Below are 16,894 nucleotides of genomic sequence, written 5' to 3'. Positions count from 1 at the left end.
CACACACACACACACACACTACATAAATATATATAGATTTTTAAAAACAGGGCTGACAAGACGGCTTGGTGGGTAAAGACACTTGCCACCACGCCTGACAATCTGAGTTTGAGCCCGGGATTCACATCAAGGTGGCTGGAGAAAACTGACTCCACCTATTTGCCCTCTGCCCTTCAAAAGCATACTGCTGAGTATGAAAACACACGCACAAAATGGGATTTAATTTGAAGAAAGAAAGAAGGAAGATTTCAACTTGGTTTGGTACCAAAGAAACCCACCAGGTTCTTCCTTTGCTAATTCTCCTAGGTGCTGGGATATAAGGACCACCTGGCTTCAACATCTGCTGTCTTCACTAATGTTCTATATTTAGTGGTACCTAGGAGTCTTGAGGATACCTCACTTTGCCAGATTTACATTAGCTCACAATAGCTAAGAATGCCTCTTTTGCTAAGCAGTGGCATGAAGAACAGGCATCCAAGCTGTTCTCAGTCATCCAGGCTCCGACACTGAGCAGCTGCCAGGAATGGTGCTCCCATCAAACCCACCTATTAAATGTGAGCAGCGCACAAACCCACTCCTCTGCACACCGAGTTTTACTCAGCTCTGTCTGAACCCACTTCTAGAACCCAGTGGTTTCCTCTAATAACTTCTCCAGGTACAAACTTTCAGAATCTAATGCTGTTGACCTGGAGGCTGTGCTTACTTGAGAATGTCTTTTAGTAACACGCTGGGTCTTCTCATCTTGTTCTGGGTTCGGGTGTACCATTGCAGGGAGGTCCTTGAGCAATCGCTTCTCAGCTTTACAGAGGAAAACTCCGTTGGCATTCCTGGGAGGAGAGAGAGTGAAAGAAAGAGAGAAGCGTCAGTCAGGTGATTATACATGGAGAGACTTTAAAGTGATAAACCTGGTGATAAAAGGGATGGATTCATGATACAATGTGGATGAAACTAGAGGGAGTTACAAGGAGCTGATGCTAAAGGGTTACACACTGTACGCGATCTAATACTCTTCAGATGACAAAACCAAAGAACCAGAGACCACTGGATGTCAGGAATTAGGGGGAAAAGGAGGTGTGCTAGTACGTCTATAACCCCAGCCTTTGGGAAGCTGAAGCAGGGGGATGGTGAGGACAAAGGCTACATACACTTTTCAGGAAGAAAAATAAATAAAAAAAAGGGAGAGTGGGGTGTAAAGGATTCTGAGGTGATGGAAATGTTGGCCTTGATGTATCCTTGCTGATGTGACTGTTGAGACACAACACTACCCTTCTGCAAGATGCCATGGGGGAGTAAGGGTACAGAGAATCTACAGATTGTCACATTATGAATCTATAACAATTCCAAAATTTAAAATTTTAATTTGGAGTAGGGGACTGGCAAGATGGCCAGTCAAGATCATAGGTCAAGGCAAGTCTGATGCCAGCAAGTCTGACAACCTGATTTTGATCTCTGGGTCCCACTCAGTAGAAGAGAATCAACACCTGAAAGTTGTCCTCTGCCCCCTGCAAATGCACTGTGACACATGCACACCATGCATGCACGTCTGTGTGTGTGTGTGTGTGTGTGTGTGAAAGAGAGAGAGAGACCAACTGTTTTTCTCTAATATCAGACACGGATCTCATTGATATTTTCTCCTAATTCTATACTGTTGACCAAAAGAGGGACACACACACATTCACACACAATAATAAAATTAAAAATTTCTTCAAAAGGCCTTCCTTTTAGCTATCTATACAGAAATGTTTAGAGATGACGCAAATGAGAGAGCTTCTTTACAAATTAATAACACAGGAAGAGGGAAAAATAAACTTGGCCAGTATTTAAAGCTTGCTCCAAATTTGGTGTAAAAAATGCTGGTAATCTTACTCTCAACTGTTGGGATTAACATTTTCTGGAGGCCCAGTGAGATTCAAACCACCCACCCAAATTCTAAAGTCAGACCATCACTCTGGAACTCTGCTGAGAGGTCACAGCAGGAGACACTCACCTTGAGACCTCTCAAGGCTCCAGGGCGGCCATTGGTTTTACAGACTTAAGTAAGATGCCATGCTGAGAAAAGCCTCAGCATCTACCGAGGCCTCCTGGGGAGTCACGGTCTGGTTCTGTTCTGTGAGATCCTGGTCTGCGATGTGGAGGGGGTTCAATGGGACCCCAATATTCTCCCATTCAGGGAAAACAGTGAGACATCAGGTAAGCAGTGAAACCTGCCTGGTTCTGGCTGGTTGGAAAGTTTTGTCTGGTTCATGCGTGGAGGAAGTTTTGTCTGTCTGTCTTGTTGGAAAGTTCTGTCTGTCAATGGGGCTGTGCTTCTGGAGTGTCCACAAGTTTTGTTGCAAGCATGGAGCTGAGAGAGCAACAGATCAGAATCAATGAAATGAAGGGCTGCAGAGTGGCGACTACATGTTCATTTCTGATTGTTCTGCTGAGTGTGTGAGCTTTCTGTGTTCTGCGTTTCTTGGTTATATTTTTGCTGTTTCTGCTGCTGCCAGCCACCAGTCACCCTTGCCACCATGGCAGCTTTTATGGCCAGGGCTCAGAATTTATCTCTGAGCTTTCTGGCTACTGGATTCAGTTTAGAAGGGATCAAACGTCTTTTGAGTGTGAATAATATTAAAGTTGTTTTTATGTTCCTCAATTTTATTGAAAAACTGTCTCTGGATTGGGTTATGGCTTTCCCCTTTTCAGACACAGGCACGCTTTCAAAGTCTCTCCGTCCAGGGTCAGGGGAGCAACCTGATGCTGTAACAAGGAGAATAAAGCAAAGTAGAATAGCCAAAAAAAAATTAGACTACTGGTTTATGTGAACATTCTGTATTTCCAAACTTGTAACTTTATTGGGTATGGTTAAAAATCTGTAAAATCTGTGGGAAAAAGTTAACAAAACTCGTAACACAGGGTTGATGGTTAAAAAATATCTATGCATAGGTAATCTTAACCATGTGGCATGGGGCCACTTTGGGATGTAAACAACACGTGGTTTGCCACCAACTTAGATGTTGTCCCCCATCAGGAAGTAGGCATCCATCTTTGCTAGGGTTGGAGAGGATGGATGTCATGTGACTTCACTGTCATCTTGATTAAAGGTGACCACACAGCATAAACCAACCAAGGAGGCAACGGGTCTCCAAGACAATTTGGATTAGGATGGATTTTTTTCTTTTTTGTATAAAAATTCCTGCCCTGAAAACAAAGCTATGAAAATAAGGTTTATGAAGGATAGGATTTTAAAACAACGCTTGTTTAAGAGGTATCAAAGCCTCACACATTCATATGCAAGGAAAAACCCTGTGTTGGCAGCCAAACTTATATAAGAATCAACCAGGTGGTGCTGGTTTTAAAGCTAGGGCTACCTCGGAGAAGAGCTGATGCTTGTCACTGTGCGGCAGTGCTGGACTTCCTAGGGAGAGCCCAGGGAAGGACCCTAGCAGTTGTGGGGATGTCCGGGCCAGTGACAGCCAACAGAAACAGCACCTGCTATGAAATGGATCTGGCTGGGACCTAGAAGGCAGGCTTTGTGAGCTGCTGAAGCTGGGCCAGAGAGGTGACCTGAGCCCTCAGCAAAGCCCAAGGATTGTGGGCAAATCCCAGCTGTTAAGCACGAAGCTTTCTGCTCTGTTGGAGCTTGGCTCTGCCGGGTTCAGATGTGGCTGTGTCCTGCTTCTTCCCTCTTGAAGTAAAAAAAAGGTTTTTGTTTTTACTTTAGTTTTGATATTGCAGGAGCCCATAGTTGAGAGACTTTAAACTTCTTTAAGAGGAAATTTTGGAGTTTAAGTTTAAATTTAAAAACTGGATTTATTTGTTTTATTTTGTTTTTCAAGACGGGGTTTCTTTGTGTAACAGAGCCCTGGCTGTCCTGGAACAAACTCACCAGGTTGACCTTGAACTCACAGAGAGCCACCTGCCTCTGCCTCTTAGTACTGAGATTAGCATCACCACACCCAGCTAAAACTGGATTTTTTTTTTAAAGGAAAAGCTCTTAAAACATTTAAATTTATAAGGCTATGTGACATGTTAAGTTTATAAAATGTTTTATATTAATAAAATGTGATTTTAATAAATAAATAAATGGCTAAAGAGTCAGGGCCACAGCTATGAGCACCAAACAGTAAATACCAGAAACTGGGATTCTCCTATCTAACGATGCAGCAAGTGTGTGTGGCACAGAATCAGAGGAATCAGAGAATGCCTCTCCTTACCGGAGGTCTATTCGGTCCACCCTGGCCTGACCTAAGAACGTGTCTAGAGGCTGGAGACAGGGCTCTTCCAGAGGACCTGAGTGAAGACAAGTGGTTCCTTAGATGAACATGGGGAGACTGATTCTCGAGTCATTTCATTTTCCCTGCTCTCCCTCAGCTCCAGCTGCAACACAGCAGATATGCTACACTGGAAATACTACCATTCTGTCTCATTCTACTTGAAGGGCACTAAAGAAAACTGCCAAAGACCTTTTTAGGAAACCTTTGCTGGAATAATGCAGAAGCCTTAAATGAGACGTCACAACGCCAAGACCCTGGAAAGTCTTCAAACTCTACGGTCATCTTACTGAGCAGCGCCTATGGCTGTTCTGTGGGCGTTTAGGAGCTGCAGACACTGATGGATTCGCAGACAGTGGAGGCCTGGCTCGTGAGCTTGCAGAAGAAAACGATACATCAGCAATGGAGACAGTGGCCATTCGTGTGATGCCTTGGTCAGAAATCTGGCTTCACTTACCCCATGTCCTGAGAATCTGAGAAAGTTAAATTTAAAGATAACGGTCTGTTCTGGCAGAATGGTGCATTCTGGCTGCTGCTGAGGAGCACCCAAGAGCATCCCCAGGATCAACACGTGAAGCTGATACATCAATGGTCTAGCGAGGGCCTGGCTACACCTTAAGCTGGCATCAAAACTTGACAATGCCATACCATCCTCCACACGGTACTGGTGTTCAAAGTCTAAAAACCCCAAGACTGAGGGTGTTATGGAAAGCAACCGAGGCTAAGGAAATAGCACTGTGTGAAGCTGTGAAGGTGAGACCTCTGTTTCCAAGGAAACCTTAGGATGCTGAAGATGTCAGGACTGGCTCATCAGTCAAGGAGAGAGGCAGGCGTGGAGCATAGCCAGCCTCAGGAAGAACCCGCGTGAGCAGAGGCAGAAGAGCTGGAGGGGTGGGTATATCCAAGTCTATTGAAGCCTGGAAGATTTCCTCATGCCTCTAGATGCTGGACACGGAGCTGCAGGTTTGCTGTCTACCCTGCTGGGTTTTGATTTTGTTTAAGTGAGACTGTTTCATGCCATTCTTCCATTTTGAAATGTTTATTTTTGCACCAATACACAGCTTGTTTTTTATTTTATAAAAGTCATGCCAGGCAGTGGTGGCACACACCTTTAATACCAGCACCGTCTCAAAAAAACAAAAAAAAAAAAAAAGTCACAGTGAAGAGACTTTTTTTTTTCTTTTCTTCTCCCCGCCCCCCAAAAGGGTTTCTCTGTATAGCCCTGGCTGCCCTGGAACTGGCTAGGCTGGCCTTGAACTCACAGATATCCACCTGCCTCTGCCTCCTGAGTGCTAGGATTAAAGATGTATGCCATCCCTACCAGGTGCCTGTTTTTGTTTGTTTGTTTTTCGAGACAGGGTTTTTTTGTAGCTTTGGAGCCTGTCCTGGAACTAGCTCTATGTAGACCAGGCTGGCTTCGAACTCAGAGATCCTCCTGCCTCTGCCTCTGCCTCCCGAATCCTGAAATTAAAGGCATGCGCCACCACCACCTGGCTCTGGTGACTTTGTATTTCTTAAAGTGACGGGAGTTGTTCAAGTTGAACTGTAGTTTAGGTGATTAACCTGAGACACTGTGGACAAGGGACAGAAGGTTGTGGCTTAAAAGTGCTGTGTGCTTCATGCCAAGCTGATAAGGGATTGTCTAGATCACATGGGCCTCTGGGCGTGTCTATGGGGATTATCTTGATTGTGTTAAATAAGGTGAGAAGACCTACTGAACTGCACACAAGTGGAGAATGCTAGCTGGGCACAAGCACACACACAGGTGCGTTTTTCTCTGCTCGACTATGGATACACTGTGGTCAACAGTCCGAGTTCCAGCCATTGCGATTTCCCCGAAATGACAGGCTGTACCTGCTTCTTTCTGGGCTGGTGAGATGGCTCAGTAGGTAAAGGTTCTTGTTGTCAAGACTGATGACCTGGGTTCAATCCCTAGAGCTCACATGGTAGAAGGAAAGTACGGACACCCAAAAGTTGACCCCTATGTGTGTCAGCATGCATACCTCACCCCTAAAAAGTAAGTATAAAATCAACTTTCCTTAGATACTTCCATCAGCATAATTTATCACAACAACAGAAGCAGAATTATGGCATGAACCAGTCAACTGCTGGTAGTCAGTGCAATTAGTTTCTGGACCGTGGAAACACTTGAGCTAGACTCACAGGCAATTCCACCCCCACCCTACCTGCAGAGACTGCTTCCATAATCTTCCTATAGACACTGTCCTCCAGCTTTAGTACCGGGGGGCCATACTATTCAGACTTAATTTTTTAAATATAATTTGACTCATGTCTCCCTCACTTGAATAGAGTTTCTTCAGGACTAGTCTATTATCTCTCCTGGGCTCTCCCGGCTCTCTTCTCCTTCTAAGTGTTGGGTTCCCCAGGGCATCAAGGTTACCCTATCCTTACTCAGGCTACTGGGTCACAGCCCCAGCTTTATGGCTTCACTGACTACTTCATTTATTAAAAGCGTATCTTTGAAGATATTTTTCTACTTATATATAAAAAGTGTAACGGATTTTTTTAAGAGCCTATATGTCTGAGAAGGAAATAATGCTTACTAAAGCCCTGGTGAGGAAATGTGATCACGAGCACTCGCTGCTCTTCAGGGCTCTAGTTTGGTTCCTATCACCCATGTCAGATGGCACACAATTGCCTGTGACTTCAGTTCCACAGAATCTGACACTCTTCCAACCTCAGGCACCTCCATGCAAGTATGCACAGATACACACACACGTATGCACACACATGCTGAAGGGGGAAGAGGGAAGGCTGGAGGGAGGACAGGAGGGAAGTGGAGGGAGGAAGGTGGAGGACATAAAAAATCTTTTTAAAAAAGTAACAGGGGAAGCTTTTAGTCCATATGTAGAATATTTTATCTTCAAGGAAATTTAGTCAGAATTTACTGAAGGCCAGCTATGTTATACGTACTACAAAAGGCAGCTGGAAACAGAGGGAAGCAGTGATATTATTCAATAGCACTGTCTACACTTTCATTAGATGGAAAGAGAATGTCTAAAAGTGAAGCTTTCTTAATCAATGATGCTTAAGTAAAAGTAAATTATTATTGCTATTAATACCATATTGCTAGAATTTATTATTATTATTCATATCTTATTCTATCAAGTTACAGGAAACTTAAAGGTTACATGCTATGTAATTCCAATTATGTACATACATTTTGTTTGTTCTGTTGTTTTGGAAACAGGATCTCTCTACAAAGCCCTGGCTGTCCCAGAACTAACTGTAGACCTAGCAGGTCTTGTACTCAGAGATCTGCCTGCCTCAGCCTCCTGGGTGCTGGGATTAAAGCCATGTGTCACCATGCCTAGCATTCTTTTTTTTAAAAAAAGATTTATTTATTTATTATATATACAACATTCTGCCTCTATGTATGCCCGCAGGCCAGAAGAGGGCGCCAGATCTCAGTACAGATGGTTGTGAGCCACCATGTGGTTGCTGGGGATTGAACTCAGGACCTCTGGACCCCCCCCCCCCTTTTTCCCATGACAGATGGCTGCCGGGAATCAAACTCGGGACCTTTGGGAGAGCAAGCGATGCTCTTAACCGCTGAGCCACTGCTCCAGCTGCTCATGCCTAGCATTCTATGTATAAAATTGATAAATCTATAAATTAACTACATATAATATATTTTGAAATTACATCAGGAGAGAGCTTGAAGGAAGGAATCAGTTCCCTCCTTCCATCACGTGGGTCCTGGAGAGCAAGCTGAGGTCACCAGACATGGTGACAAATGAGCCTTTGGAAACGAGAGAATTTTAGGAACGGAGGAAGTAAGTGACTGGGATGCCAGTGGCAGAAGAGTGGACACAGCCATACAAAACCAGCAGCAGGAGGAGACTTCAGGATCTTACGGGGTGGCTGAAGGGAACCTAGAGAAGCAATGAATCCACAGAGACAGGACACCAGTTACAGGCACCTCCAAACTTTCACAAAAGTAAGAATCAGCCACTGAGACAAGAGTAGAACGGATGCTTCAGAGAAGTAAACAATGCAATGGCGAACTGAGCTTACGGATAATTGCTGGCATGAGAGTAGACAGAGTGTCCACAGAGTGGGAAGGGTAAGCCCACGATTGAGCTGACCGAATCCAAAAACACCTACTTCACTGGATTACTATCTGGAATTAGCTCTCCCAAAGACACACCTGGGTAAGTAGACGTACTGCGAAATCCAACCCATTTTTCTCCCCGCCACTGCCCAGGAAGAGCAGAGCTTGGAACAGCAGGGGGAACACACGTACAGAAGGGCTTACATGAGGGCCTGCTAGGGTGATACTGTTTCAAATGACATCTGAAACTGAGAAATCAGTCAGTGAATCAACATGGCTGGAGTGGGCTGTCCAGAAAGGTGAGCAACAGACATGGAGACGCTGTCCATCAGGGTGGGAGGTTTATCAGAAATGCATTGTACAACAGGGGAGCAATTAGCCCAGGGAGGTTACATACATGGGAATGGGAAGTTTATGAGAAATGGATTTCACAACAGGTGAGGAATTAGCCCCGCTGGCTGAACGCTGCACCCTTATCAACTCTGAGGCAAGACCTAGGTACTCATTGCAGTGTTGGCACAGATTGATGAGGAGCCTGGGGCACAGCCTGGGGTGGACCAAGAGGAAGAGGGGGGCAGCAGTAGGTTGACTAAGAATAGCGAAAGGAGGATGGTGAAGAAAATACACCAAGGATCTGGGTCCCAATGACAGAAAGAAGACACAAGTGTCAGGTTTGGTGTTAGCTGGACCACCTGCCTGAAAGAGTCAGAGTTTACCCTGGCAGGATGGCCCAGAAAGCCGGCTTTTTTAAAACGGTACAGCGTTTTTCCTGGTTTCAGCTAAAAACCGAAAAGCAAGCATTCAGCTTTTCATCAACACCATTTAAGTGTTTTGTGGCAGGACCTCTTAATGAGCTGCAGGGTTTTGCAGCTAAAGCTGAGTCAGGAAGCCTCTCTTAGATGAGAGCACTTGCTTGCTTCTAGCAAGCAAAGCAGACCCGAGAAATTGCTGCTACCAAGAAAACATGCTTTACTCTATTCTTTCCCAAACTTTCTCAGGCTTTCTGTGAATTCAGTTATCCACATTGGGCACCATTTGTAGTGTGGATTTTTGTAGTGATGAGGCGAGCAGGCCTGCTTTTCGTCCTGCCCGGCTCCCGCACAGCCTGCTTTACACCCGAAATAACAACACACAAATTTTATTCATTTAAACACTGCCTAGCCCATTAGTTCCAGCCTCTTATTGGCTAATTCTCACATCTTGGTTAACCCATTTCTAATAATCTGTGTAGCATCACGAAGTGGTGGCTTACCGGGTATAGATTCAGCATGTCTGACCTGGTGGCTGGCTCCATGGTGTCTGCCTCACTGCCTTCTTCCTCCCAGCATTCTGTTCTGTTTTCCCTGCCTACCTATGTTCTGACCTATCAGGCCAAGCAGTTTCTTTATTAATTAACCAATGAAAGCAACAGATAGATAGAAGACCCACCTACATCAGTTCTCTTCCTGTTCCTCCGTCCTACCTGTTACAACCCAAGGAAATAGCTGCTGGAGTTACTTCTGTGAAGCTGTAAACACCCCAAGGAGAAAACACTGCATGGCAGACAAGCTTCCCACAATAAAAAGGCCTCGGGTGCTGTCTTAGGGTTTCTATTGCTATAAAGAGACATCATGATCACAGCAACTCTTATAAACAACATTTCATTGGGGCTGGCTTACGGTTCAGAGGCTTAGTCCATTTTCACCATGGTAGGAAGCATGGTAGCAAATGGGCAGACAAGTGTTGGAGAGGTAGCTGAGAGTTCTATATCGGGATCAGAAGGCAACAGGAAAAGACAGAGACACATTTCCTCCAACAACGTCACACCTATTCCTGTAGGAGGGAGGCTGCTTGTTGGTTCCTGACTGCTCAGCCCCGAAATAATCACACAGAAACTGTATTAATTAAATCACTGGTTGGCCCATTAGCTCTAGCTTCTTATTGGCCAACTCTTACATATTAATTTAACCCATTTCTATTAATCTGTGTATCGCCATATGGCCGTGGCTTACCGGCTCAAGTTCCAGCATCTGTCTCCAGCAAGACTACATGGTTTCTCTCTGACTCCACCTCCTTTCTCCCAGCATTCAGTTTAGTATTCCCCATCTACCTAAGTTCTGCCCTGCTATAGGTCCAAAGCAGTTTCTTTATTAATGGTAATCACAGCACAAGAGGGAAATCCTACATCATATTCCAACAAGGCTGTGCCCCCAAATAGTTGCCACTCCCAATGAGACTATAGGGGCCATTTTCTTTCAAAACACCACATGTGTGCACCTTAAACTTCCCAGTAATTGTGCAAATGCATCTAGTTCCAGTAGAAGAGAGTGTGGTGATGATGACATGTGAACTGGGCACATGAAGCTAATGAGCTCAGCCCAGAGGCCTGGCTACTGTGGGGGCAAGAGCAATGATTGGTGCTGGGATGGGGTGCAGGCAGGAAGATGGCAGTGCTGGAGTCTGTATTGGCTGGTTTTATTCAACTTGACACAACTTAGAGCCATCTGAGAGGAGGGGGCCTTAATAGAGAAAATGCCTCCATAGGATTGGGCTGTAGGCAAGTATGTAGCACATTTTCTTGTACTGATAGCCAAACTTGGTAGTGTAAAAGTCACCAAGGTGGTACTGGTTTTGAAGGCAAGAAGGGGCTATGGAGGAGCAGCTGAGGCTTGGCACCATAGGAGGCCAGGAGAGGCCACTGATAAAGGTGCAGCCTCAGTAGCAGTTGAAGACTCAGTATTAAGGGATCATGCACCGAAGTTGAGAACTGGCACCATGAAGAGAGCCTATGAGAGGTTATTGGTGAAAGTACAGCCCAGTTGCAGCAGAAGACCCCAGTGTTTTAGAGATGCCAGTACCATGGGTGACCACCAACAACAGGAACAGCAGTGGAGTGGAGCCAGCTGGAACCTAGAAACCAAGCTGTGTGCTGCAGAGGGCAAACTGGAGAAGTGACCCAAGTCCTTTGCTGGAGCCTCGAAGATCATGAGTGACGCCAGATACTGGAAATTGAGTGATTTACACATTTGTTTTGATCTGATTGTGACTGCCCTGGTTCTTCCATCTTGAAATAAGAAAAGTACCTAGCTTATGTTTTATTTTTTAGAAGCTCATAGTGAACAGACTTTGGGTTTTAAAACAAGAAACTTAGAATTTTTTAAAAAGAGACTGAATTTTTAAAGTGTTTAAATTTTTAAGACTGTGGAACTTTTTAAGTCTGTAAAATGTAAACCAGGCAGTGTTGGTACATGCCTTTAATCCCTGCATTTGGGAGAGAGGCAAGTGGATCTCTGTGAGTTCAAGGTCTACCTTATCTACAGAGCCAGTTCAGTGGCTCCAAAGCTACTCAGAGAAACCCTGTCCCCCCCCCCAAAAAAAAAACCTAATAAAAATGTTTTATACTGTAATTTTTTCTATTAATGTGTAATCTTGGGGATGAACGAAAGTAAGGATTATGGCTTAACAGAGCACAAATATGTGTTTGTGCTGGAGAAGGGCCACTTTGTTGGGCCTGGACACCCAGCTAGCTTAGACTCAAAACAATCACACAGAAACTGTATTAATTAAATCATTGCTTGGCCCATTAGCTCTGGCTTCTTATTGGCTAACTCTTACATATTAATTTAACCCATTTCTATTAATCTGGGTAATGCCTCGTGGCTATGGCTTACCAGCTAAAGTTCCCTGCTTCTGTCTCAGGCAGTGGATCCATGGCTTTCCCCTACTCTGCCCTTCTTCCTCCCAGCATTCAGCCTAGTTTTCCCTGCCTACCTAAGTTCTGCTTTGCTATGGGTCCAAAGCAGTTTCTTTATTCATTAATGGAAATCACAGCACACAAAGGAAACTCCCACATCATGTTTGTGTGTCAACTTTACAAGTGTTCAGTTGTGCTGGGCAGTTTTATGTCAACGACACAACAGAGAAACTGTCTCCATAAGATTGGGCTGTAGGCAAATCTGTAGGGAATTTTTTAAATAGTGATTGATGGAGGAGGGCGCAGCCCATTGCGGGTGGGCCAAACCTGGGCTGGTGGTCCTGGATTCTCTAAGAAGGAAAGCAGGCTGAGCAGGCAATGGGGAGTAAGCCAGTTAGCAGCACCCTCTACAGACTCCATCAGCATCTGCCTCCAGGTTCCTGTCTTGTTTGAGATCCTGTCCTGACTTACTTTGATGACTTCTTGGTTGTCAACTTGACTACATCTGGAATTAACTAAACCCCAAAGTGCGGCACACCTGTGACAGATTTTTGCTGAATTTGAAATGGGAAGACACACTTCTAACATGGATCTTTGAGGTGGACCGACACACCTTTAATCCCGGAACTTTTGAGGTGGAGACCCATCTCTAATCTGGGCGATTCTTTCTGCAGGAACCCTAAGTAAGGACGTGGAAGACGGAAGCATTTGCTCTTTGCCTGCTTGCTCTCACCCTGTCAGCAAGTCCATTCCTCACTGTCACTAGAGCCTACTATTTGGGGGACTCTGGCATACTCTGAAGACCAGGAGGGGGTGGGAGACTGACTCATTCTCTTTGTTCCATTACTCTAAAGAACCCTGACTAATTCAGTGATGAACAATGATGCGGACATGTAAGACACTTTCCTCCCGGAGCTGCTTCTGGTCATGTTGTTTCATCACAGAAATAGTGACCCTAACTAAGACAGGGTCCCCCTGCAAACTGGCGAATGGTGGCTGCATAAGATACGCAATTCTCCCCTTTTCTGCAGAGCCATCCTCTTTCTGCAGCCAAAGTCAGCCCCCTAACTCAATGTGAGAGGCAGGCTCACACGTGAGAGCAAGCTGAGCTCTGAGAGGGCACTGCCAGGATCAGGAGAGGCAAACCTGAGACCCCTGCCAGCTTCCATTTATATCTCTTTGTTCAGAGCTGCCAGAGGTTTTACGTAAACTGGGCTTGTTGCTTGTCCAGGTAAATTCGGTTCAGATAAGGACCGAGGGTCATTTAGATAAGGAAGATAAGAGATAATAAAATCCCAGTGTGGAAGAGCAGTGCTCAGACTTAACTTGGAAATAACTACCTTGAAGGAGTGGAAGAGAAGGAAAAAGAAGTATTAAAAAAAGAAAATCTACGCTGGGTGTGGTTGGTCCTACCTGCAATCCCAGCAATCAAGAGGTAGAGATAGGGGAATTACTGCAAGTTATCAGCTTGGGGTACAATGTTAGAATCTGTCACAAACAACGAGGGGGGGGGTGGATAAAATCTGTGCCTCTACAGGCTTTAGATAATTCTAGTCCCACCATTTTAGATGAATACTAGTTCTTGGACAAAACGCTCTTTAAATTGCCTACCCCAAGAGCAGGGGCTACCAGAAACACCCTGATGCACCCACAAGAAAGGGTGATTTGTCAGTTCCATTGGTCCTGCCCATGCACAAAGGAAGGACACAGAGACAAAACAATGGCTGAGTGCCTGCTTGGCAGAAAGCAACAAGATCTCAAGGTCGGCAAGAAGGGTGTGCTGCCGGGAGACGGGGCTGCTCAGCAGGGGTGTCTGAGATGCCCGGAACAGAACAGGCTGAGAGCTGACAGTGGGCAGGCACGGGCAGGCACGGCAATCAGCGGCATGGCAGCTAGCACAAAGGGGCCAGGCTGCAATAGGTGCCAGAAAATTCTAAATGAAACTCTCCTCTACCCTTACCCCAAAGGGAGAGGCAGCTTGGAGCAATGATGGACAAAGATATTTCCCATTTGCCACTATGCTGAGTAAAATAGGCTGGGCATAGAAAGACAAATCCTACATGATCTTATATGTGCAATTAAAAAAAACACCTCAAAAATACAGATACAGGTAATTAATTCAACAACAGTTACCATAGGCTGGGTTAGGGGAAGGAAACAGAAGGAAGATGGAAAATGTAGAATGACCAAGTATAGACATCTAATGTACATGTGAGGGCTAAAGCCAATGTGTTAACTGGTGTGGGGCACATGCCTGTAAGCCTAGTACTGCGAAGGACTGCTGTTGAGTATGAGGCAGGTCTGGGCTAAACAGAGGTCAGGGCCAGCCTAGGCTTGTCTTAAAAACCCCAAATCAAAACACACAATTTTAAAAAGGAGATGAAAACTTATGTGGGACTCCTCTTGGGTAAGAGTGTTTCAGCCGCTCTAATCACACACACGGTGAACGACTGTGAGCTGACAGGTCCGTTACTTTGTTTACTATGGTGGCCACTATCTCATGTTTATGTATCACAGGACATGTTGTAAACTTCGCAGAGCCACAGTAAAATCACTCAGGAGCACACACCAGTCCTGTGCCTTGCCCATGCATGCCTTAGGAAGCCCTTGACTTCTCTTCCCATTCTAGAAGTCGACCTATCCCCTCCCTTGCCCAAGTGATGTCCATTCCCACACAATCTAGGTAGCTAACACAGGCTAGCTATAGCATACCCCCCTACACAATACACACACACACACACACACAAGCTAACACAGGCTAGCTATAGCAGTAAAACACACACACGAACTTACACAGGCTAGCTGTAGCAGTACCCCCCCCCTACGAGCTTACTTAGAATCCTAGCCTGTAACAACACAGAGAGGAGGCATTCAATTGGCGTTTTCCACCACTGTGCAGACCTGTGCAGCCCCATTCATCAGCATCCTGACCTCACTGAAGGTCAACAGCATCTCTAAACCTCCCTCCTTCTGCTCCTCCTGTGTGTTGATAACTAACGTTATCTCTTGTGGAGCTGGACTCCACTGTTAAGTTTGCTCACCACTCTTGCAGAGGACCTGGGTTTGGTTCCCAGCAACTCCAGTTCCAGGGGACCTGGAGTCTTCAGGTCTCATGGGCACTGCAAAAACTTGGTGCACATAAACTCACTTAGGTAAACACATACACACATAAAAATAAGTAAGTAAATAATCTTATTTAAAATGTCTTGCTTCTAGGCCTCAAGTCCCGAGTTTGGTCCCCAGGTCCACATGATGGATAAACCAGACTCCAACAAGTTCTCTTCTAGCCTCCAAACCCCGCCACGGTATTTGTGTCTACACATATACACACACTGTCTCAATAAATAAAATATAAAATGTAGCAATTGTTTAAAAATGTCTCTAGGAACATATCCCTGAGGAACAAAAGCACCCAGGCACTGCTGGGTCAGTTATTATACATAGTAATGTCTCACTCAACACTGCCTCATTAGAAAGTCGAGAAGGATAATTAGACTTAAATGCAAGACTAACATCAAGAACTGAAGTGAATGACATCTGCATTTCAGTATCTAATACTTTGTGTTGGGGTTGGAATATACAGTTTCAAAGCATCTTGGTTCATGGAGAGAACAGACGTAGGCTACACAAAGCCACTAACAGTCAGGGCACTGCTATGGGAAGACAGCACCATTCCCAGACCCAAATGACTTAGGTCAAGTACTCCATCCATCTTACTCCCATCCTCATATAGATATGAATAATTTGCATTGGTATGCATCTTGGTTTGTTGATACAAATTTAAGGTCAATTTTGTTATATGTGTATGTATTTCTGATCTTGATTAAGGTATTGTGATTGTGTAGCTCATTTTAAAATGTAATGTATAATTAAGAAATACAGGTTAATAGATAATCATCTATAATAGTCAAGCTTGTAGTCATGTTAGTTAGATTTTCTAGAAGTGCATATATATATTTCAGATGGATAGGCATTCTTCATATCTTTCAAAGACTACAGAATATGGCATTTTAAATGTTTTAAGAATTTAGGACTTTTCATGACAGTGAGACACATTTATTCCTGACAGCACCAATTACTTCGAGAGGAAGATGGGCACTGAAGAGGGTCCTTAGTCATTTGGGCAAGAAACTGCTCTTGCCTGAACTGCTTCGCTAGACATGCAGTACCCACAGAGAGATGACTGCTGAACTTGCCTGAAGGTGAGATGATCCTTTGGGGTTCCTGCTTCATGAAAGAGTCTGCGAGATATTCTGCAGGATACAGAAGAAAGTGACTGAACTGTCTTTGAAATTTCCTACTCCATGGAAAAGTCTGCTGGATACTATGGGCCTCGGGCTTAAGATGGATGCCCCAATGGTACTTTGGGTAACTGTCCAGGCAGCAAGATATCTCTGTCATTTCTAGAGTTTTGGAAATTGCTTATAATGCACTTCCTATTTACTCAGGTAGTATTATATCCTTCTAGAGTCTTTGATGGAGTTGAAGAATAGATAGGTAGTTATAGTTTTCCTTAATTATGGTAAAAGGTAAGTAGAAATATAACTGTAATTCTTGCTTGATACCTGTTTTGTTATATGTAATTTTACTATGTTAAATTTAAGACCTTTTTTATTTAAACAGAAAAGGGGAGGTGATGTGGGAGTCCCCTCTGTGTGCTGTGATTAACATTAATGAAGAACCACTTGAGGTTTTAAAACATGTGAATTCCTACACTTCATGCCTAGAAGGTAACACCTGACAGGATCAGATGAGAATGCCCATTTTCAAGCAAATTTTTCTCATGTCACGTGGGAACAGCACTTAAAAAGCAAACCCCCTTTTCAGCAAGCTTTTCCCTGAATGACAGGTTTCAGCTCGAAGACTGTCTACAGTGAGCCAAGTCGTAAGGGT

At 44.5% G+C, this 16,894-nt stretch overlaps 1 protein-coding gene across 3 annotated transcripts in view; it reads right to left on the bottom strand.

The window, feature by feature from the left end:
* The window catches only part of St3gal5 (ST3 beta-galactoside alpha-2,3-sialyltransferase 5), a 54,697-nt gene that overhangs the window by 22,428 nt on the left and 15,375 nt on the right, over positions 1-16,894 (bottom strand). For all 3 annotated transcript variants that reach the window (XM_050126432.1, XM_050126434.1, XM_050126435.1), the window contains exon 2: positions 704-827. In XM_050126432.1, the coding sequence (XP_049982389.1) occupies positions 704-827 (124 nt within the window). The remainder of the gene's footprint in view (positions 1-703; positions 828-16,894) is intronic.

Source organism: Alexandromys fortis, unplaced genomic scaffold (assembly GCF_014885135.2).
Source record: "Alexandromys fortis isolate MF-2015 unplaced genomic scaffold, M_Fortis_MF-2015_v1.1 scaffold_257, whole genome shotgun sequence".
NCBI lineage: Eukaryota > Metazoa > Chordata > Mammalia > Rodentia > Cricetidae > Alexandromys > Alexandromys fortis.
Note: the sequence above shows the minus strand (reverse complement) of the source record. Positions and strands in the feature narration are given on the sequence as shown.